At 35.7% G+C, this 23,496-nt stretch overlaps 2 protein-coding genes and 1 pseudogene across 8 annotated transcripts; 1 reads left to right on the top strand and 2 right to left on the bottom strand.

Annotated features, from left to right (window-relative positions):
• The first annotated feature begins 1,090 nt into the window (after positions 1 to 1,090).
• Positions 1,091 to 23,056, top strand: LOC111024694 (Transducin/WD40 repeat-like superfamily protein). 6 transcript variants are annotated; one of them, XR_015792591.1, is made up of 9 exons: positions 1,092 to 1,809; positions 2,117 to 2,174; positions 2,656 to 2,893; positions 3,124 to 3,197; positions 3,403 to 3,523; positions 4,844 to 4,931; positions 5,019 to 5,090; positions 5,241 to 5,359; positions 8,436 to 8,743. XR_015792591.1 is itself a non-coding variant. In XM_022302443.2 (5 exons), exons 1-5 carry the CDS (start codon positions 1,178 to 1,180, stop codon positions 3,454 to 3,456), a joined length of 1,056 nt encoding a protein of 351 aa, XP_022158135.1. In that variant the 5' UTR covers positions 1,093 to 1,177; the 3' UTR covers positions 3,457 to 3,739. The 6 variants fall into 6 exon arrangements, 1 of the variants encoding a protein (XP_022158135.1); XR_015792590.1 differs by having other exon boundaries at positions 4,844 to 4,919; XR_015792592.1 differs by lacking the exons at positions 4,844 to 4,931; positions 5,019 to 5,090; positions 5,241 to 5,359; positions 8,436 to 8,743 and adding exons at positions 19,831 to 19,905; positions 19,986 to 20,153; positions 22,783 to 23,056.
• On the bottom strand, positions 4,678 to 8,060 carry LOC111024697 (uncharacterized). 2 transcript variants are annotated; one of them, XM_088126924.1, is made up of 2 exons: positions 7,191 to 8,060; positions 4,678 to 6,959 (listed from the first exon to the last, which is right to left on the bottom strand). In XM_088126924.1, the coding sequence occupies exon 2, from the start codon at positions 6,899 to 6,901 to the stop codon at positions 4,865 to 4,867; it is 2,037 nt and encodes a 678-aa protein (XP_087983050.1). In that variant the 5' UTR covers positions 6,902 to 6,959; positions 7,191 to 8,060; the 3' UTR covers positions 4,678 to 4,864. The 2 variants fall into 2 exon arrangements, with proteins under 2 accessions (XP_087983050.1, XP_022158138.1); XM_022302446.2 differs by having other exon boundaries at positions 4,678 to 6,962.
• LOC111024693 (uncharacterized) lies at positions 14,105 to 21,329 on the bottom strand (annotated as a pseudogene).
• Positions 23,057 to 23,496: the final 440 nt, after the last annotated feature.

A 23,496-nucleotide genomic window follows, 5' to 3' on the forward strand; every position in this document is an offset into this window, starting at 1 on the left:
GGTTATGTTTTCTCACGAATAGGGAGTCGCCACGTGTCCGAAGCAAATCAAATGAACTTCTCTGCCAGGTCGGGATCGGACCAGACAGAGAGGGGGCCAATGTTTGGGGGAAAGAATACCCTGGACACGTGGAGGACAGCCATTGGTGCCCCAAGGTGACCATGAGTCACGCCTCAGCTCGGACTGCCGAGATCACCACCACTAGCGTTGACAGATGTTAAGTATGAGGGCCGAGGTGAACCTGGCCGTGGTCCGACCTACCGGAAAGCTCGGTGGGGGCCCATGTGAGCTACTGTCAGCGGCATGATTATCGGGTATAACCGTCGGTCCCGAGATTATCGGGTGTAACCGTCGCGAGATTAGCGGGACTACCACCCATAAGTAGAGGACTTCACTCCACGATCAGGTACGATGATTTCTGACCTCGAACTAAACTGGGAATTCGACCTATACTGACTTGATCGTCGAAGTGCTCACCTTTTTGTGCAGGTCCGCCCAAGTATTCAGATCGGTCCGGAGGCCGAGTTCGAGCTGCAATCTGAAATACACTGTTGTGCATATCCTTGCATAAACACATTTAATATTTGGTTAATTAGAAGTTTAACTCTAAACTTTCAAGCTCGTTTCTAATAAGTTCCTACATTTTTAAAGTGTTTAATAAATATTTGAACTTTCAATTTTGTATACAGTAAGTTGTTGAATTAAAAAAAAAAGTCTTACAGATCTCTAAACTTTCAATTTTATGTCTAACAGTATTGATCTATTCTACATTTATTAAAATTCGCTTAATTATCGTATACAAAATAATAAATTTATAATTATTTCTATTAAATGAAAAATTGAATTCAATTTTATATCTAATATATTTATTAATTTCAAAAATGTTGAATAGATATAGAAGTTCAAAAAACTATTAAACACTTAAAGTTTGACAAAATTAAAAAGTTTAGAAATTATGAAGATATTTTCCTTTTTTACGTACAAAATAAAACTTTGAGATTAAATTTGTAATCAACGTTAAGGTTTCATGTTTATTCGGAAAAAGGAAATAAGTGAAAAGGACCAAACTACCCCCAAATTTAATTTGGCTGGATCGGCGGCCCGCAGAATTCGCCATTCTAATTTCCGACGTCACATTCTGATCCTCGTTGAAACCAAGCTCCCTTAAACCCTAACAATGGCGATCATAAGCCCCCAGCAGCAGCAACCTCAAATCCACAGATTTCCGCTATTCAAGTACGTCGATGGCGTTCGGTGGCTTCCATCGCTCTCCGCATTTGGTCGCTTTGCTGTCATTGCCACTTTTGACTCCGATTCCGACTCATCCTCCATTGAAATTCACTCCGTGACTCAAAATCTGCTGGATATAGCTCCTCATTCGACTTGGATATCACCTTCAAGAGTCTCTTCCCTTAAAACCTCTCAGACCTACCAAAACCCTCTCGTTTTTGCTTCGACTTATACAGGTTCTCTTCATGTTTTGTCTGTCGAGCCGATGGATGCGTCGCTCGATTCGGAGCTCACGGTACCCGAGAAGACGTTGCACGACGGACCAATTTCTTGCGTCGATGTGATGGATGGCGGCGGTGAATGTCTGACTGTTGCGGAAGATGGGCGGGTGAATTTGGTGAGCGTTGGGGAATCTGGATTGAATTATCGTCGGATATTCGATAGTAATGGGTTGGTGTCGTATACTGCAGCGAAATGGGCATCGCCTACTGAGTTTGCGACTGGAGGTTGTGGGTTTAGCTTGCAATGGTGGGATCAGAGGAAGCCCGGGGGAGCAGTTTCTCAGTTTAAGGGCGACTGGTATGTGAATTTGTTTACCTCGCTTGGCATCCTGTCATATACATGTGAAGATTTAGCATCTAGGACTTGGTAATTAAATGTTGTGGGCTTTATGAGTTTGCCTTGCTACACATCGGTACGGGTTTAGAAAAGTTTTCATGTGATAGTTGCTTGTTTGTGTAGACGAAAGAATAACTAGTTCTTAAAAAATCTCTGGTTTGTCTACAAAAACTAGTAAATGAAATTTGGTCTCTAATCTTGAAAAGAGTAAGGTGCCGAAGTTGATTAACAGGGGTGCTGAATTTCTTCTTCTGTGTCAATATTACAGGGCTTCTGGTATTGTTCACTGCATTGACATCCATCCTTCGCGAAAGCATACCTGTTTGGTAAATCAGTTGCCTTACCTTCTTATCTTTTCATGGTACTCAAGCAATCTTAGTCACGTGCGTTTCTATTAACTCTGTAGAAGATCCATGACTGCAAGCTCACGGTTTCCTTTAAAACTTTGTGTGAGATATTTTCTTTACTTTCTACCATTCAGTTTGGGTTATAGGTGCGACATGAGCCATATGCAATTGCCAAACTCCTATGAAGTCTTTTTCGATCCAACTCTTTTAGTAGATTACTTGGGCAAGTTATTGAATTAATTAATTTAAAGAAACATATAGTTTTTATTTTTTAACTTTTCGGGAGTTTAGGTCATTAGTGAAATTTGTTTTCCAACCTTAATATCATCATATTATAGAATTTTTTAATGTTCTTCTTTTCTTTGTTTAAGGTTATCACCACTTCATGTTGTTTTATCTTTCTTCTTCTGCCCTTATTTATGAGTTATGATATTAGTGTGCTTATTATTCCCCATGTTAGGCAGGAGGCTCTTTTGGAACTGTTTTTGCCTGGGATTTGAGGTGGCAACAGCAGCCTATTATTCTTTCGGGTCTAGAAAGGAGCAAAGCTTCAAATCTTTCGCCATGTGAAAGTGAGGTTTGGGAGGTTCACTATGATCCATATATAAAGTCTTGCAATATAGGTGGCATGTCATCTTCGCAGATTTTACCTGCCATGATTTGCTCTGAGGATGGGATTTTGACTAGTGTCGAGCAAGGTATGAGTTGATGCTGCAAGCCTTGTGGGGTGGAGTGGCTGAGGGCCAATCATCGTGTATTGAAAGTATTTTTGTTGCTTCATATGCTAATACATAAGTAGTTTTACTTTTGTTTCTGTTATCTAATGACTATTGGTTATCTTCTTATTGCAAGAAAAAAAAGTGAAAAAAACTATTGTCTATTCCATATACATAAACTAGCTCAACTTTTCTATTTATGTGGCTTGTAGGCAAGCAGCCTGTGGAATTGCTGGCGGAACCTTGTGCAATTAATGGTTTTGACATTGATCGTCAACACCCATCAGTAAGTTGCCTGTGTACTTTTTTATGCGAACTTGTGTTGTCTACTTATTTTGTTGTGATGGTAAAATATCCAGTTTTGACTGAAATTGTTGTTCCTATCTGTGAAAATTGTCTTTTCTAAAAACTTTGATTCTTGAAAATGAGTGCTGTGAGGGATTTGTAAGTGGGGGGACTATGTTTTAAGGCTCTCTAAATTTGCTATGCAGGAAGTGATATGTAACTTGGAGTGGGAATCCGTGGCCATTCTGTCAAGACCCTGAATTCCAGAAGTCATCCTCTTTTCTAAATCATTTGGTTTCAATGCAGTATATCAATCCCTTAATTGATGTAAGGCTTTCAGTATCTGTAGCGTTTTACTGCGCATTGAGTGCATGGAATTTCTTAGTTTTAAGCTCATATAAGACTGTATTCAGGCTTAGTTACCTCATAATTAGAACTCATTTTTGATATGGGATCACCATACTGGTCTGCAACCATATGAGAGTGATATGTTGTAATTTTGTCTTGTATTTTATATGATATGTTCTCTATTATTCTCCTCAACTTGATGTTTTCACTTTCTAATTCTGTACCAATCAGAATAACGTAACCTTTTTCTCCCTATTTAATATTGCATAACGTAAAGCATTAAGCTATATTGAAGAATTTCTATTGGTATCACTAGTTGTTATGATTGAATTATAGATTGGCAGACGCAACTATTTTGTTGAGTATTATTTTTGACTGAGTACGAAACTTACCTGCTTATTAGTTATGAGAAATAATAACTTATTTATGATATTTCATATTATCATTAGAATAATCATGTACGATATGCATAATCATTGTGCATATGAATAGAAGGAGATTTTGGAGTTATCCTCTGCTTTTGTGTTTCATTATTATTAATATTATTGATTTATAATTATCGCCATTGCGTATTTTATGATATTTTATTTTAAAATTTAAGAATTTTGTGATCTTCAGTTGCTCATTTTATGTTTAATATATTGTTGAAAATAAAATTTCAGTGTTTCTTATATCATGTTTGGTTTCTTTTCAATCTAATTATAACTTGAAATTTGTTTGGGAACACAAATTTATGTTCATCAAATAAAATTCTTAGTTCATTACAGTTTCTATTTTAGATTTTAATAACTTAACTGTTATATAATTATTTGATCATCGTTTTTTATTTTCTATTTTTGAGAGATAAAATAAGTTTTTGGAGGAGCATCATGGGAGATTATGCATGTGGAGAAAACAGCGAGAGTACATGAGAATAGAATTGGTAATAGAGACCTATCATAAAGAACTAGTAGAAGAAAATATAACGAGTGAAATTAAAGTTTCTTTTAAAAGCAAATAATTATGTTTTGTTAGCCAAGTTTCTTAATTATTGAGATATGTTCTTAATTTAATTTTGTTATTTTGATCCCTGCCAAATTTTCTCTGTGAAACCTGAGGTCAGATTAGGGATTTATATATACATCTTTAACACATTTGAAAAAAGGAATCCATGACTTATAATCTTTATAATTAAAAATTGTCATATAGTATTCTTGACTTGGGAAATTCACATGTATTATGCTGTAGAAAAAACATATCATATAAAAGAAAATCAACGATACATTAAACTTACAAGCAAATAAAATTTCATTTCTCAAGGAAAAAAGAGAAGTTGAAAAGCTAATGAGAAGTAGCTGGAGTTTCTTCATCTTGACCGACCACATGATAATCATATGTACAGTATTTGGTAACATTATGGGCTATCAAAATCCAAACATGAGTGATCAATTCACCACCTTGTCTAATGTGTTCTGAATGGTATTCCATTTCACAGTTACTTGCGGCATATCCCAACATCTCAACCCACATACTACCAATTAACTTCCATTTGTCTTCGTTGGTCAGAGTGAGTAAGCTATTTGCAAGTTCATTTACATCTTTCAGCAGATTCCAATTTCCCACAACTACTTTCTCTGCATCTGATGCGGAAATATGTGGTTCCTGTGACTCATTCTTTGCATGAGAGGTACCGTCATAACTCAAAAGATCATTGCAGGCTTTCTTCTTTGAGTTTCGATCTCCAGTTCTTGTGAACTTCCCGAGCTTCACACACGAATGGTCAAATATGATATCTGCAGTTGTTGTCGATAGCACGTGGGATCGAGTCACCAAAAGGTACATCATGTAATTTGATAGATTCATGATAGCATGCATTTTAGTACCTTCAGTAGTATCATGATAATCAGGGTTGTCATAGAAAATATTTGTTGTGATGTGCCATATGAAGATGCTTTTATCAAAAGGTCTCTCGCTTATAGTTGTTGCAAGTTCTTGGATCAATTTGCTTCCTTCATCTAGTCCGAGTTCTTTTTGGTACCTTTTGATTGTCCATTCACCTCTTTTAGTGAATTCTTCTTGTTCTTTGATCTTCTCTACCTCTCTCAGTTCCTTAACCACAAGCTCTTTCACTTTTGAATGGACTTCAACTTGTCCCAAACTCAATTGCTTTCGGAGTTTCATATCCAAGCCCCAGTATCTAAGAATTTTGATTCTGCTATAATTCCGATGCTTGGCTTGCAAGCAGAAATCTAAAAGATTGAACTGCCCCATTGTGTTAGACCACCTTCTCCAAGTTGCTGATTGAGGGGCTAGAGACTGCAATAAACCCCGAAGGATGGGAAAGGTTTTGTAGTGTCTTACCATCTGCACTATTGCCCAATCTGAGAATGGCAGTCTCAAGATCTGATAAACCTCAAGTATCACAGATGTTGTCAACGCAAAATGGATCAAGCCAATACTAACATTATACACAAATGCATCCTTGAACAAGACTGAAAATCCACATATTGTTGCAATCAAGCTGATCAAGCTAATAAAACGAAGAACTAAACCCTTACGAGTATATACAACGGGTGCCTTAGTGTAGAGCGCATCATACATGAAGCCCAATTCAGAATCTGTAATTTTGAACACCTCTTCATACTCACAGTCTTCAATGGATAGTTTTTTATGATCACAGTCGGCTGGAGGATAGTAAAGCCAATTCTCAAGATGAGGTTTGAGGCAGCAAAATCTATAGTATGCTCTTAGGATCAATCTTGCCTGTGGAAGTTCATCGTCTCCCTGTGGTAGTCTTTCAAACAAACTAGCCACTTCATGATATTTGAAGAAATCTGCTATTGTGAAGCCGAAGTTGCCACTGAGTGCTGATTTTAGAGCCCACGAAGTCTCACCATACTTAATTATTCCAGCCAAAGACATAGGAATGTAAAGAAACGAGGTTTTGAAATCTGTCCACGACCTTATAAGAATGTAAAACATAATTGCCACTTGGATCACCATGCTGAAAACTTGCCTCACTCCTAGTTGATTGTCTTCAATTGAGTAGGCTGTGATTGTATCTGGATTTCCTATTTGCATGAACATCAAAGGTGCCAACAATGTTTGAATTTGGGTCTGCGTGTTGCGCTGGGTATGGCCTATGTCAATTGTCGTGAGCTTGCCCAGAACGACGGTTGCAACTTTAGCAGCAAGTAAGTAGGCAAACCAAACAGATAAGCTGAGCCTGTATCCTGGTGTGTGTCTTCTACGACTTCCATTGAAAGTTAAGACAATTTGGAACACCAAGTTTGCCAATACGAGCAACTCAATGCCATAGTTACTCCACAGGGAACTGATTTTTCTTGGTAGGAATTCATGAACTAACTCAGAGAGCATAGTGCCTTCTGTTTATGATCCTTTTATACGTCAAAAAGAAGTGAATAATTCTCGAAAACTGCTGCAAGATAGAACAGATTTCGGTTATTATTTTTGAATCACATCCTTCCTTCATGAATCCCCAACTCCATCCACACACACACACAAACAATGCTTTAAAAGAAATCGAACAAAACATATACTTTCTATCATTGCAGCGAAAAAACTTAAAAAATAAATCCTGTTTGGAAGGTGGGAAAATATTTGAAATGCCAAGAAAGAAGAGAGAAGCTGGATTTGAAGGTCATACCTGAAGATATAGCTTGGAGGCTTCAAAAAGAAGAAAGCTCCATCTCTAAAACCAGAAAAATGTGTACTAGTAAAACAAAGGTCTGAGGAATTTGAAATACAGAAAACAAAAGTCTTATGTAACTGAGATCAAAGTTTAAAAATTCAGAAGGCAATATCACATATATAAAAGAAAGAAGCAATCTTCCCCGACATATGCTTAAATTGCAAGCAAAATCTGCGACCTTTTAGTTTCATGGGGCTTCTGAGCTGCCGATATTTTTTGAGAAGAATAAGAATTGCTTACCTTAGAGACAACTTTTGGCACCTTATTGTGGTCGAGCAGCATAGCTGTAGCTACAGGTATGTGGCCTGAAAGTTTTTTTAAGCCTATTTTCTCTGTACTGTCAAATCCACGTGGGTGCTTGTGAAATAGGAGCATAATGTTATTGTTTTTGCAGTTATTTTACATTTTTCTTATCTTTAAAAAAATTGAAGATCGTTACAAGGAATATGGTATGACACAGAACTATTTAGAGCAAGCACCTCTTTGTAGCATTTGTCATGCAGGAACCGTAATGTCATCTCTTTTTGGGTTACTGAAGAAAATATAATCTATGGAGAAAAGGATAGTTGGATTTTTTCTTTGAAAATAAAGTATGGAACATATGATCGTCTTTACTTTTTTATAGTTCAAAAAAGGGATAGGGTACAGATTCGAACCTCAAGCTCTTAAGAGAGGTTTATAATACCTTAATCAATTGAGTATGTTCAAATGACTTTCATTTGTTTTTCATGTTTTGTTTCTACAATAAGCTATCATTATTGTTTATACCTTATATTTCCATTACCTAGAAGATCAGTCATATTGAATTAAAGCAGCTGAAAACTCCCATAGCCTTGTTTTACAGTTTTCTTTCATATTTTTGCTGTAAAGATTCTTGGCCAGGCTTATACCAAAGCCTACGGAATAAAGGTAAAAGCCAAGTGATTGCTTAAAGCTTGAATGTTTATTGCATAGGGCAAGAAATACCTTGTTCTTCTGATGAAGTACTCGTATTTTAGGGTACGGTTTGACGAGTGTGGTCGGAATGAAAATGACGAGTTGTTTACTAAATTTTAGAAAACACATTTTATGATTATTGTATGTTTACTTGTGAGGGTTGTTTTACTTTTGACCTTTTCTGATACTCTGATTCTCATAATGTTGGGTGAAGTTAAGGATCGTTTTTGAAAACTTGTCTCTGTATCTTTTCTTTTGATTTAGCTTTGCAGAATGTAGGCAAGCAAGCAAGGAAGTTGGAGGTGATTTATGCTATGTTGCTTCGGAAGTAATACCACATCATCAACTTTTAATAATTTGCAAGTGATTGTTATTTCCTATGAGTTTGTGATTCTCTTTTATTTATCTACTAAAATTTCCTTAGATTTCGTATTTATTTATTGGTTTAAATACTATTTTGGTATTCGTACTTTTTGACTTCCGTTTATTTTTGTCATAGTACTTTGAAAACATATATTTTGTTTATTTTAGTCACTACCAGCTTTAAGAAATCACTTGAGATTTTAGGTTCAGTCTCCAATTTTTTTTTTTCATAATTTTCCTTTTTTAGCAAGTATAATGTTATATTGCAATTTTTTTTTCCTTTTAAATAATTTTCACTTCTTAAAATTTCTTTTCTGTCATAAAATACAATAATTGCTATTAAAAAACTATAATTTTTTTAAATAAAAATAAATTAAAAGTACATTAAGTATAGTAATTATAAAAATACTATATGTATATATATCTAAAAAATATATAATTTTTAATTGTAATTATTTTATTCAAGGAGAGAACAGAGATTTTAATAAATAATACTTATTTCAATTTTAATTTGTTTAAAAGGAAAAAATTACCATTTAGAAAGTTTAGGAGAGATTTTTAACAGGTAATATTTATTCAAATCCTAATTATAAAAACATTAATTATAGTTTTTTGTTTTAAAAAATTATAGTTTTTTAATTGTAATTCTTCTTTTATTTAAAGAGATAAGAAAGATTTTATTAAGTAATACTTATTTATATTTAAAAGGGAAAATTTTGATTTAAAAAAATTGCAATATTGCATGGGAAAAAATGCAATATAGATGATGGAGTACATTAATTATAGTTTTCTTAATAGTAATTATTTTATTTAAGGGGATAGGAGAAATTTAGTAAAATTTATTTTAAAGGGAAAAAAATTGCAATATAACATTTATGTCAATTGGTGAGTGAGGGTAGGTGTCATGTGCTATTTGTCTCTAATAATTTGATTCCCGTTAAAGCAAGCATATTTCAACAGTAATTAACCTATATTTCCAACTAAAAGGTTGTGAGTTTGATCTCCTACCCTCGCATGTTGTACGACAAAAAACCATTCTGGCATAAATTGAGGTTTACCTAGGTGCCACGTACCCTTTGTTTATGATAACTTGATTCCTATGCATCGTTGTGATGCTCTAAAGGGGAAAATGGTATGAATCATAAAGAATAAGGGAGACAATAATCTTGAGGGTGAGAGTTTGTCAATGTTTTTAATCCTCATAAGCGTTGTGTAGGAAAATGCAGCTTTTCTTTATTAGAGTTGCTATAATATGGCGAGAGGGGAGAGTTCCAATAGGAGGTTCCCTAATCCTGAGTGAGGACCATTGACATCCTCTGACTCTTACGGTTCTGCAAATTGGAGGTTTAAAGGTATCCTGAGTGATCCCTTGAGGCGTGTAGTAGGTTTGGGTATAGGGCGTTAGCGCTCGGCTTGTTGGCTATCCTTCGTACGGGATATGTAGGAGTGCTCGACACGTGGATTCCTGACTCGGCCTTCATGACTTAGTGAGCTTTTTGACGCATAACTTTTAGTTTTTACCTGATAACACATTCTATTTGCTAACAAAATATATATATGAAAGCATTGGGTAATTGAATCTAAGATCTCAAAATTTATAGAGTGGATATGTAGTCACTCTAATGGGCACAATTATTTAGAAAGGGCATATGTCTAGAAATGACATAATAATTTTTTTTTTGTTAAAAAAAAAATAACGTGGCTAGCATTAGTTTTTGAATAAGTCTTTAATTAATATTGTTTTTAAAATAAGTTAAATAATTAGCAATATTAAAAAAATCTGGTATCCTCTAAGTTTTTGTTAGATCCATTTTGGCCTTGATTCATTCAATAATTTTAGGTTCTGACCATTTAGTTCTTGTATTTTTAAATACCATGAAAAATACTGATGAGATTTAATGGAGCATTTTATATATGTAATCATTAAATTGAGGTAGAACAAAATGTATTTATAGATTACAAAGACTAAATTATTGTATGATAAAAATCATCACTCAATTTTGATATGATTTTCTATGGTAGAGATTAAAGGTTCATTTGGTAGCGTTTCTGTTTCTTCATTTTTAATAAAGAAAAATGAATTGCAGGACCCAAACTTTCATGAATTCAAGTATGATAAAACAATATTTTTATTTATACTTTGTAACAAATTGGAAACGAGAACAAGAAAGAAAAACTTGTTTTGATTGTTTGCAAAATTTTTATACAATTTTGATAATGTTAAAAAAAAAAGATAAACAAAAAACATAATTAATTGTAAAATACTTAGATTTCTTAAGAAAATTAAAAACAAAAATCAAACTTAAATGCTACTAAACAAGCTTTAGATTGTTATAAATTTTAAAGCAACGAGTACTCGTTATTTCAATGAAATCACGTTTTTTAACCCTTATATTTTCATTTGCGTGTATGAGAAAGTCTACTTTTTGTTTTTTTTTTTTAGTTAAAAAGAAAAGTTATTAAATGATTAAACAAAAAAAAAAGGCGAAAGAATGTAGGGTATTCTTATCTTCAATGTAACAAATAGAACATTTCTTGAAGAGGAGCATGGCAAGTTCTTCAAGCGGTCAAAGACGAAGACGGCGACGGCGACGGCGTTTCCACCAGTACGTTGAATCGCTTTTTCTTCTGCTTGATTACGGACGGGAAACTTTTTGAGCGAATGATTTCTTTTTTTTTTTTCTCTCTTTTAATTGAACATTTATCCTGTTTTTGTTTCTTCCATTTCTTAAAAATCGAGATTGATCTTCTGAATGTTTTTTGGGCATTTCAGTGAATGGAAATGTAATTTTCTGCTCATTCTCTGCGTTTTTCTTCTGGGGATGATGTGCTTTTGATTCTTGAATAGTTACGGGAAACTTATTCAATTAGGGGTTTGTCATCAATTGAAATGATTTTGGTTTTTTTGTTTGCCCTTTTTTTTTGTTTTTTTTTGGCAGGATCTTGTCAAACGAGAAGCAACGTGAGCCTAGTTGGATCTAATCCAAATGAAGCTGTCTCAATCAACTGCTAGTTCAAGCGATGTGGCGAATGTGAAAGCTTCAACTCTTCAATAGTAAAGGAAAATAAAGCCACTGCTGACAAGCTGAAGGCATCAAACTTTCCTGCGTCACTTCTGAGAATTGGAGGTTGGGAGGTAAAATTGATCTCCCTTGTGATTCTAATGATTGGAAAATTTTATAGATATCAAGTAACTTAGGTCTTGTTTGTTCACGGTAGAAATCAAGATATGAAGGTGATCTGGATCCAAAAAGTTTTTGGGTTTAGGTAATTGACAAAATTTCAAAACTTTTTTTCTGATTCAAAAAACTTTTTTCTGATATGTTAGCGAAGGTGAAAGTAAAAACTATCCTTACTTTGATGAAAAAGTGTGAGGTATGGAGTAGAAACACATGCAAAAGCGGTCTTTTTTTAATAATGTTTTATTAAAAACTTATTTTTAAAATTATGCTCGTTTAAATAAAATTAAATAAAAAATGCATTTTTTCAAACTTATTTAAAAAATACTGCTTTTGAAATTATTCCGCCGCATGGTCTCTAGAGACGACCATGTCAACGTCAGCACTTGTCTCTTCAAGAGACGACCATAAGACGTGGCACTTTCTTAGTACTACGTCTGTTTTTGACACGCCTCTAGCTGGATGTTGATTTTTAGAAAAAAAAGTAAAATATTATGTTGTATTAAATATTATGCAGTAGTTTTAAAAGCAAGATAACTCTTAGTGGGTCCGAGTTGGGACTCACACATTTTTCCTTTTTTTAACAATTAATAATATATATAAAAAAAAGAAAAGCCATGCAAAAGTGTGAGGTATGGAACAGAAACACATGCAAGTTTTCAAAAAACGCATTTTAAGAAAACTCGCATAGATTTCAAAAGCATTATTTTTGGAATAAGTTTGAAAAAACACATTTTTATTTAATTTTATTTAAACCAAAAATAAGTTAAAAAAACATTATTAAAAAAAAAGCCCTGCAAAAGTGCGAGGTATAGAGCAGAAACACATACAAGTTTGAAGCAAACTCGGGTGAGTTTGAAGAAAACTCGCAAGATGTAAATCTCTGGCAAGGTCAAAGTTTGTAATATATGTATATTAATTGTTATATTTTTTAATGAAGTTTCCCTTAGCTTGGTGGTTCGAAAGTTCGATTCTCCTTGGATGAATAATAGCATAGGAAGAATTGGGAATTGCCCATTGTAGGGATCGAACTCGAGTGCTCTAAGGTCTGCTGGATGCCAACATGCTAAAGAAAACTCTATTAAAGCATATAACAAATAATGTGAGTGTATATATATCTATATTACAAACTGTGACCTTGCTCAGAGCATCCCAAGTTATGAAAACTCACTCTTGAACCAATGGTTCTGGGGCGAATTTCATACCACTTCGGAGAGTTTTTTTCGAACTCGCATGAATTTTGGCATCTATTTTTTCCCACTGCTTTATTTCCTGGGCTAAACTTCCTTGGTTTTCATCAAGAAACCAGAAACCTCTCGTGCAAATTGGAATCACTCTTCATTTTTTTCAAAAATTAGTTACACCACCACATTCAAAAACTGTCTAAACCATAATCCCAACAACCTTTCAACTAAAAGTCATCGTATAATCTTCAGAAACTACTCTATTCACCAAAAAAACAAAGTAGAAGGAAGGGAAGAAGAAAACTCAAGGGGCATAATTGAATAAATAGAAGAAACTAGTTTTTAAACTTGGGTCAATTGTCCATTTGAAAGGTCACATTTTGAAAATAGAAGAAAGGGAAGAAGAAAACACAAGGGGCATAATTGTCCATTCACATTCCTTTACTTTTCAGGAAAAAAAACTTTTTTTTCCTTAGAAAAATTAGTTTTTAGACTTTGGGTGAATTTCCTAAAACCAAAATTTTTTTGGATGGTCAATTTCTCAGTTCTCAAAGTGTTAATTTTGCTAAGCATGAGCTTGTATGGGAAAATCTTGAAGGTGGATTGAAGAGTAGAATAGAATTCCAGTGGTCTGATCTTATGGCCTCAGAAGCTCACTGCCCTGATAATGGACCTGCTTCATTGAATGTGGTGGTACGCACTTCTTATTTGTGTCTTCTCACTGTCTTGCGTCCCTTTGCTTTGTATTAAATATAATTAGAGAGGAAGAAATAGCTGAATTATCAAATTAAGGAAAATGATTAATATTATAAAATCATTTCAACTCTTTCAATAACAAGTTCAAAGCATGTTACCTAAAAAAAATGTCATAGTGCTGAGGTTTGAGTTAAGTGTTTATTTCATCTTTGAAGTTTCAAAATGTCCACTTTTTGTCTCTGAAATTTGAGTTAAGTATCAATTTTGTTTTGAAGTTTCAAAAGTTATACTTCTAGTTTCTAAAGTTTGGAGAATAATTTTAAATGGTCATTGAGTTAAATTAACGGTTAGTTGAATATCGAATGAGAAAAATTGTTTGGAGAATAATTTCAAAAGTTATACTTCTAGTTTCTAAAGTTTGGGGGTTGAAACACTTCTATACCAAATCTACAAATGAGAAAAATTGAGCTCAAATGCCTCCAAGACATGCCACTTGGAAGAAGAAGGAGATCTTATTGACAAATGGGTTAAATTTTGATTATGGGCTAATTGGGTTTCATGAGTCAATATGTTGATAAAACGATAGACAAATTTTTTTATTAACACATTTTAACAATTCTTTTCAATGGAAGGGCCAAGATGAGAACTTTTAGTACATTGAAGGTAAAAATGAGAGTTAAAAAATGTTACCATCAAACCAGAAAAAGATAATGATGCACTAAACTTACAAGAAAATAAAATTTCATCTGTGAAGGAAATAGATAATGTTGAAAATTTAATGAGAAGTAGGTGGTGTTTCTTCATCTTGACCGCCCAGATCATAATCATAATCATTTGATTTTGAACTGTATTTGGGAACTGAAGATATATGAGAAAGTTTTTCTTCTTATTTCTCAGGACTATAGAATGAAAAATATATACAAGTTTACCTTCAATCAAAAACTAGAAATTAGGTATCAATCTAGATCTACAAGGAAAGCCTAAATCACATAGTATACAAGGAAATAAATTTAAAGTAATTTCTCCTAAATTTCAGCTTGATTTTCTACGCTCCCCCTCAAGCTGGATGATATATGCTCGTCATTCCAAGTTTCGAAATCAATCTACTAAGGCTGGTTCGATGCAATGCCTTAGTTAATATATCAGCTGCTTGTTGTTGGGAGGACACATATCTTAGGTTAATTGTCTGCGTCTCAATCTTCTCACTGATGAAGTGACGGTCTATTTCAACATGTTTCATCCGATCATGATGTACTGGATTTCTTGCGATGGCTATGGCAGATTGGTTGTCACATAGTACCTCTATAGTACTTGAGCTCAGTGAGAAGGCGTTTTAACCAAATTCCTTCGCAAATTCCATGTGCTAAGGATCGAAACTCAGCTTCAGCACTGCTTCGGGCTACAACCGGTTGTTTCTTACTGCGCCAGGTTACTAAATTTCCCCATACATATGAACAATATCCTGATGTTGACTTCCGATCAATTGGAGATCCAGCCCAATCTGCAACAGTGTAGACTTCAAGAGCTTGGTTTGTGGTCTTCCTGAACATGAGTCCCTTTCCAGGATCGTGCTTCAGATATCTCAATATTCTATACACAGCTTCCATATGTTCCTTTGAAGGTTTGTTCAGGAATTCACTTACCACACTAACTGCAAAGCTAATGTCTGGTCGCGTATGAGTTAAGTATATGAGCTTCCTAACTAGACGTTGATATCTGCCTCGATCAACTGGTTCATCTTCGAGATTAACTCCAAGTTTTGAGTTTGCATCCATAGGTGTATCTATTGGTTTGCAGCCACTCATCCCTGTTTCTCTTAGGAGATCTAGCGTGTACTTTCTTTGAGTAACACAAATCCCTTTACTAGATCTTGCGACTTCCATTCCTAGGAAATACCTTAGGTGTCCCAAGTCTTTGATCTCAAATTTCTTTGAGAGAAGTTGCTTCAGTCGAATCATCTCCTCAGAAACATTTCCTGTGAGAATTATATCATCAACATATACTATTAATACAGTGATCTTACTTGGTGAAAAATGTTTGATGAAGAGGGTATGGTCGGATTGACACTGAGTATAGCCATCTTGTTTTAACACAGCTGTAAATTTTCCAAACCAAGCCCGAGGTGACTGTTTTAGTCCATAAAGAGACTTCTTGAGTTTACATACCTTTCCTCTGGTATACCTGTTCTCAAATCCATGAGGTATGTCCATGTACACTTCCTCTACTAAATCGCCATTTAGAAATGCATTCTTTACATTTAGTTGAAACAAGGGCCAATCTAGATTTGTCGCAATAGAAAGAAGGACCCGAATAGTATTCAGCTTGGAAACTGGAGCAAACGTTTCCTGATAGTCAATCCCATAAGCTTGGGTGTGAATCCTTTTGCCACAAGACGAGCTTTGAACCGCTCTATACTACCATCTGGTTTGTGTTTGGTTGAAAAAATCCATTTACAACCAACTGTGCGTTTACCTGGGGGTAAGTCCGTAAGGATCCAAGTCCCATTTTTCTCCAGCGCCTGTAGCTCTTCTAGGGTGGCAGCTTTCCATTCAGGTCTCTGTAGAGCTTCTTGAACTGAGTTGGGAATTTGTATCTGATCTAGTGAAGTCACAAAAGCTTTGAAACATGGCGACAAATTAGTGTAAGATAAGTGATATTGTATGGGATGTTGAGTACATGAGCGAACACCTTTCCTTACAGCAATGGGTCTATCATCTTCTGACATGTCGTGTGCTATTTCAAGGAGATTAGGATTTTGGTTTAGATCTTGGCTTTGCTGAACTTGTGTAGGTTGTATCTCAGTCCTCTCAGGTTGTCTCGCTCTTCGCGAATAAACTTGCAATTCAGGCTTAGGGGTAGATAAGGGAGTTGACTCAGAAGATGGTACAAGTGAACTTTCAGATGATAGATTTAAAGTTACCGTAGGAAAATCAGGAGTGCAATCCCAATTTTGTGATTCAAGATCATAATGCTCCCCCTGAATTACAGAATTGGGATAATATGGTTGATTTTCAAAAAATGTGACATCCATGGTATGAAAGAACTTTTGAGATGGAGGATGATAACACTTGTATCATTTTTTATTTGATGAGTATCCAAGGAAGACACATTTTATGGATCTCGCATCAAGTTTACTACGATGCTGAGGATAAATATGAACGAATGCAGTACACCCAAATATTTTTAATGGTAGTTGGGAGACCAGATGGGATGTAGGATAGGTCGTAAGTAAACTTTGCAAGGGTGTGTTGAATTTGAGAATACGGGAGGGCAATCGGTTTATGAGATAGGTTGCAGTGAGAACAGCTTCACCCCAAAAAGATTTTGGAATGTGTGATGTGAGCATTAGGGATCGGGCTACATCGAGAAGATGACGATTCTTGCGTTCAACGACACCATTTTGTTGTGGTGTGTCAACACACGAACTTTGGTGAACAATGCCATGGGATTGGAGATATGTTCCAAGGGATGAGTTGAAAAAGTCACATGCATTGTTAGTTTTCAGGGATATTGACCTGAAACTGATTTTGGATCATTTTATGAAAGGTTGTGAATAATTGGCTAGTTTCAGATTTTTCTTTCATAAGGAATGTCCAACTCAAACGTGTGTGATCATCAACAAACAGAAGAAACCAACGAGCTCCATTGATATTTTTTACCCTTGAAGGTCCCCAAATGTCTCCGTGGATAAGAGAGAAAGGTTGAGACGGAGAATGAATATTAGGTGAATAATGGGCACGTGTGTGGTTGGAGAGTTGACAAATCTCACACTTGAAAAATTGACTCTTTTTATTGATAAATAAAGAAGGAAACAGACGCTCGAGATAGGCAAAATTTGGATGACCAAAACGATAGTGCAACATCATGATACGACTATCTTTATGATTTAAAGACTCAGAAATATAAGCTGACTCACGATTAGACTGAACCACAAGTTTATTGCATTCATGTGTTGGTGGAGGACTAGTTGCTCTCAGAAGATACAATCCAGCACATAGTTCAGCATTGGCAATCATCTTCCCCGATCCCAAGTCCTGAAAAATACAAGAATTTGCAAGGAATTTAGTTTCGCAGTTCAAGTCTCGATTCAACTTACTTACAGATAGCAGATTATACTCCAAAGTTGGCACAAATAAAATTGACTCAAGAATTAGAGAGCTTGATATCTGAATGCTTCCAATACCGGTCACTTTAGCAGGTGTACCGTTAGCAATTCGAATGGAGAAGTTTCCCGTATACAGTGAAAAGGATGAGAATAAGGATCTATCACCTGTCATATGATCTGATGCTCCAGAGTCCACTATCCATTCAGATGGAAGAGTTTGAGTATGGAGAGCAAGGGAATTTTGGTTACCTTGCTGTACATTCCCAGAACCACCTACTGTTGTTGATAGATTTGTTTTGTGCAATAGTTGTTGCAGCATGTTCAACAACTCTTTAGCATGTGGTTGTTGATTGGAAGTTTCAGATACAGCAGCATTCCCCTTAGTTTCTCGATCTGATCTAGTAGTGTTCGGCTTCCAATTTGCTGGTTTCCCATGTAGTTTCCAACAGGTTTCTTTGACATGTCTCACTTTATGACAGTGATCGCACCATGGTCGCCCTTTGCGCTGTCGATTGTCACCATAGGATTGGAAGTTTCCCCGGGCAGCAAGAGCGATTGGATCATTGGGGTGATCTCGTTGGGAAATGAGAGCAGATCCATTTTGAGTAAGAGGATGTTCAGATGATCCCAACATGACTTGCTTTCGACTTTCCTCTCTGCGTACTTCAAAAAAGACTTCTCGGATACTAGGTAATGGCTTAGTTCCGAGAATTCGACCACAAACTTCATCAAGGGATTTATTGAGACCCATTAGGAATTTGAAAATCCTCTTTGTTTCCACAAATTCTCGAAAGAGAGTACGATCGTCAGAACATTTCCAATCAATAGTTTCAAATAGATCTAATTGTTGCCAATAGCGAGATAAAGTGGAGTAGTAGATTGTAACAGATAAATCACCTTGTTTGAGATCTTGGAGAGTAGTCTCTATCTGGAAAATTTCAGCAGTGTTTTCCTTATTGGAGAAAGTATCACGAACAGCTTCCCAAATCTCTTTGGCAGTAGAAAATAGGAGAAAATTTTCTCCAATTTCGGTTGCCATAGAGTTTATTAACCAGCTCATTACTTGATTATTTTCAGCCCTCCATTTGCGAAATTTTGGATCATTAGATTTTGGTGATTCTGCTTTATCCATGATATGGTCCTCCAATCCACGACCATACATGAACATCTTCACTGATTGAGACCACTGAAGATAATTGTGGCCGGTGAGTTTGTGGCATGTTATCTGAGTGTTGCTGCTTTCACGAAAAATTGGGATATTATTCTGAGATTCTGATTCCGAATCTGCCATAGCGAATCGATCTACGAACAAAGGTGTTCTGGAAAAAAAAAAAACCAGAGGACAAAAGAAAACCAAAAAAAAAAAAGCAGATCTGAAGTGAACAAAGATCGAGTATTTCTGCTTCTATGAGGATGGCAGCGGTGGCAGCAGTGGCGGCAGCGGCAGTATGAGCGGCGGCACGAGCAGCGGCGTCAGTAACAGATCTGAGCAGATTTGAAGATAGTGATGTCGGCGAAGAAAGAATCACGAAAGCCGATTGTGCGGGGACGGATCGCGGAGGCCGGCAGATGGAGACTTGCTCACGATGAAGACCGGCTGGATCTATGCAACTGCCGGGATGTTCGCCGGATTGCGGAGGTCGGGATGTGCTGGATCTGTGCGGGATGAGGCTGTCGGGATGTTCTGTTCGCGATGAAGGCCACCGGCGATGGAGAGGCCGTGAAGGACGTCGCGATGGAGAGGATCGACGGCGACGGAGCTGCCGTGAAGAGTTCGCCGGAGGTGGATCTGATGACAGCTTGGGTTTCTGCCGTGAATATTTCCTGACGGCTAGGGTTGGTAAAACTAGGGTTTATTTCCTGACAGCTAGGGTTTTGAAAAAGAAACTTTATTTCTCAAGCTCTGATACCATGAAGATATATGAGAAAGTTTTCTTCTTATTTCTCAAGACTATAGAATGAAAAATATATACAAGTTTATCTTCAATCAAAAACTAGAAATTAGGTATCAATCTAGATCTACAAGGAAAGCCTAAATCACATAGTATACAAGGTGGGCTATCAATAGCCAAACATGAGTGATCAATTCACCAGCTTGTCTGATGTGTTCTGCATGATATTCCATTTCACACTTACTTGCAGCATATCCCAACATCTCAACCCACATACTACCAATTAAATTCCATCTTTTTTCGTTGTTGGGCAGAGTGAGTAAGCTATTTGCAAGTTCATTTACATCTTTCAGCAGATTCCAATTCCCTATAACCTTTTCCTCTTCTGATGTCAGAATTTGTGTAAACTTAGAGTCAGAAGTGGGATGTTGATGTAAACTCAAAATATCATTCAAGACCTCTTATTTTTGCCTTGTCAACCACATTTGGAGCGTCTTGCTGCAATATTGAAATAAGATATCTGCAGTTGTTGTGGATAGCACGTGGGAACGAACAGCCAAAAGGTACATCATGTAATCTGATATACGCATGATAGCAGCCATTTGAGAAGCTTCAGTAGTGTCCTCATAATCGGGGTGGTTACTGAAAATATTTGTTGTGATGAACCATATGACGATGTTTTTATCAAAGGGTCTCTTGGTTATAGTTGTTGTGAGTCGTTGGATCAATCTGCTTCCTTCATTGAGTTCGAGTTCTTTTTGGTACCTTTGGATTGTCCATTCGCCTCCTTTAGTGAATTCGTCTTTGTCTTGTTTTCTGATCTTCTCTACCTCTCTCAGTTCCTTAACCACAAGTTCTTTCACTTTTGGATGGACTTCAATTTGTCCCAAATTTAATTGCTTTCGGAGTTTCATATCCAAGCCCCAATGTCGAAGAATTTTGATTCTGCTAAAGTTCTGATTCTTGCATAAGCAGAAATCTATAAGATTGAACTGTCCCATTTTGTTAGACCACCTTATCCAAGTTGCTGATGTAGGGGCTAGAGACCGCAATAAAGGCCAAAGGATGGGAAAGGTTTCATAGTGCCGTATCATCTGCACTATTGCCCAATCTGAGAATGGTAGTTTCAAGATCTGATAAACCTCAAGTATCACACATGTTATCAACACATAATGGATCATGCCAGCGCCAATATTATAGACAAATCCATCCTTGAACAACACTGAAAATCCACATAGTGTTGTAATCAAGCTGATGAAGCTAATAAAACGAAGAACTAAACCTGGATATACAACGGGTGCCTTAGTGTAGAGCACATCGTACATGAAACCCAATTCAGAATCTGTAATTCTGAACACCTCTTCATACTCACAGTCTTCAATGGATAGTTTTTGGAGATCAACATTCGATGTAGGAGAGGGATGCCAATTCTCAAGATGAGGTTTGAGCCAGCAAAATCTACAATAAGCTCTCAAGATCAATTTTGCATCTGGAAGTTCATTACCTCCCTCTAGTCTTTCTAAAAACTTAACTGCTTCGTCATATTGGAAGAAATCTGCATATGTGAAGCCTGAGTTGCTTTTGAAATCTGTCCACGACCTTCCAAGAATGTAAAACATAATTACCACTTGCATCATCATGCTGAAAACTTGTCTCACTCCTAGATCATTGTCTTCAATTGAGTAGGCTGTGATTGTATCTGCACTTCCTATCTGCATCAACATCAAAGGTGCCAACAATGCTTGAATTTGGGTCAGCGTGTTGCGCTCGGTATAGCCTATATCAATTGTCATGAGCTTGCCCAGAACGATGACCGCAACTTTAGGAACCAGTAAGTAGGCAAGCCAAACAGATAATCTGAGCTTTTTTCCAGCATTTTTCCTTCTACAACATCCATTGAAAGTTAGGATAATTTGGAACACCAAATTTGCCAATGCTAGCAACTCAATGCCATAGTTAAACCATAGGGAACTGATTTTTCTCGGGAGGAATTGCTCAAGTATTGCAGAGAATATATTGCCTTTCATTTATGATCCCTTTATACGTTGAAAAGAAGTGAATAATACACGAAAACTGCTACAAAATAGAACAGATTTCAATTGTTATTTTAGAATCACCACCTTCCTTGATGAATCCCCCCTCCACATACACACCTCCAACACCACAGAGACACACAGCACTTTAAAAGAAATGGAACAAAACTTTAAATATTTGAATGCCAAGAAAGAAGAAAGAAGTTGGATTTGAATGTCATACCTGTAGAGATAGCTTGGAGGCTTGTGAGGCTTCAAAATGAGTGAAATACAGAAAACAAAGTTCTGAAGATTATGTAACTGGGATCAAAGTTAACAAATTCAGAAAGCCAAATCACACATATAAAAGAAAACAAAGAAGCAATCTTCCCCGACATACACTTAAATTGCAAGCAAAATTTGTAACTTTTTAGTTTTAATGGGGGCTTCTGAGAAATATGTATCTTCTTCACTGCCGATCGTTTTTTACAAGAATAAGAACTGCTTACCTTACACACAACTTTTGGTACCTTATTGTGGTCGAGCAGCATAGCAAGAGCTACTATTTTTCCAGTACTGTCAAATCCACGTTGGTGCTTGTGAAATAGGAGCATAATGTCACTGATTTGTACGGTTGTTTTTCATATTTTTTTTCCTTTAAAAAAATTGATCATTACAAGGAATATGGCATGAAACAACTGTTTAGAGCAAGCACCTCTGTAGTATTTGTCATGCAGGAAGATCAGTCATATTGAATGAAGTAAAGCAGCTGAAAACTCCCTTAGCCTTATTTTACAGTTATCTTTTATCTTTTTTCTGTAAAGATTCTTGGCCAGGCTCATACCATACTATTAGTTTCTTCAAAAGCCTATGGAATAAAGGTAATAGCCAAGTGATTGCTTAAAGCTTGAATGCATAGGGGAAAAAATACCTTGTTCTTCTGATTAGGTACCCTTCATAAATCGAGTACATAAAGTTTAGGTTTTATGGTTCGATGAGTGTGGTTGAAATGAAACCGACGAATTGTTTTCTAAATTTTTGAAAGCTTCTTTTATGATTGTTGTAATTGTTGTTTTACTTTTTACCTTTTTCTGATACTCTGATTCATAATGTTTGGAGAAGTTAAGGATTGTTTCTGAAAACTTGTCCTTGTATCTTTTCTTTTGATTTATCTTTGCAGAATGTAGGAGCAAGTTGGAGGTGATTTATATTGTCTTGCTTTGGAAGTAATCTCACATTTTCGAGAGTAATTTAGAGCTTGTTTGGTACGTTCTGGTTTCTTGTCTCTCATTTACAATTTCATTAAGAAACAAATAAATTTCATTAAGAAACCTAAGTTTTTTTTTTAGAAACAGTTTCAAAATTGTAACTACTTAGATGGTAGTAATTATGTTTGTTGTAACTCAAAATTCTCTCGTTTGTTTAAAAAATGTCTCGTTTGTTTAAAAAATGTCTCGTTTGTTTAAAAAATGTCTCTCGTTTGTTTAAAAAATGTCTCTCGTTTCTTGTAACTACTTATGTTTGTTGTTTTTATTTTCTAGAAACAGGTTCAAATTTGTATAAGTTTATTGTTTCTTGTTTCCGTTTCTGTTTCATCGTTCTTGAATCTATGGGTAGTAGGGATCCATGCAATTCTATTTTTCTTTATTAAAATAGAGGAAATAGAAACAAGAAACAAGAACATTATCGAATGGGCCTTTAATAATTTACAATTGATTGATATTTCCTCTAAGTTTGTGATTTTCTTTCATTTATTATACTAAAATTTCGTTCGATTTTGTTTTTATTTATCAATATAAATAATATTTTAGTATATTTACTTTCAGCTTTGGTCCATTTTGGCCCTCGTAATTTCAAAACGTTCATTTTGGTCTCTGTAATTTCTTGAGATATA

Source organism: Momordica charantia (assembly GCF_013281855.1).
Source record: "Momordica charantia cultivar OHB3-1 chromosome 8 unlocalized genomic scaffold, Mcharantia_2.0 BLBB01000008.1, whole genome shotgun sequence".
Classification (NCBI taxonomy): Eukaryota; Viridiplantae; Streptophyta; class Magnoliopsida; order Cucurbitales; family Cucurbitaceae; genus Momordica; species Momordica charantia.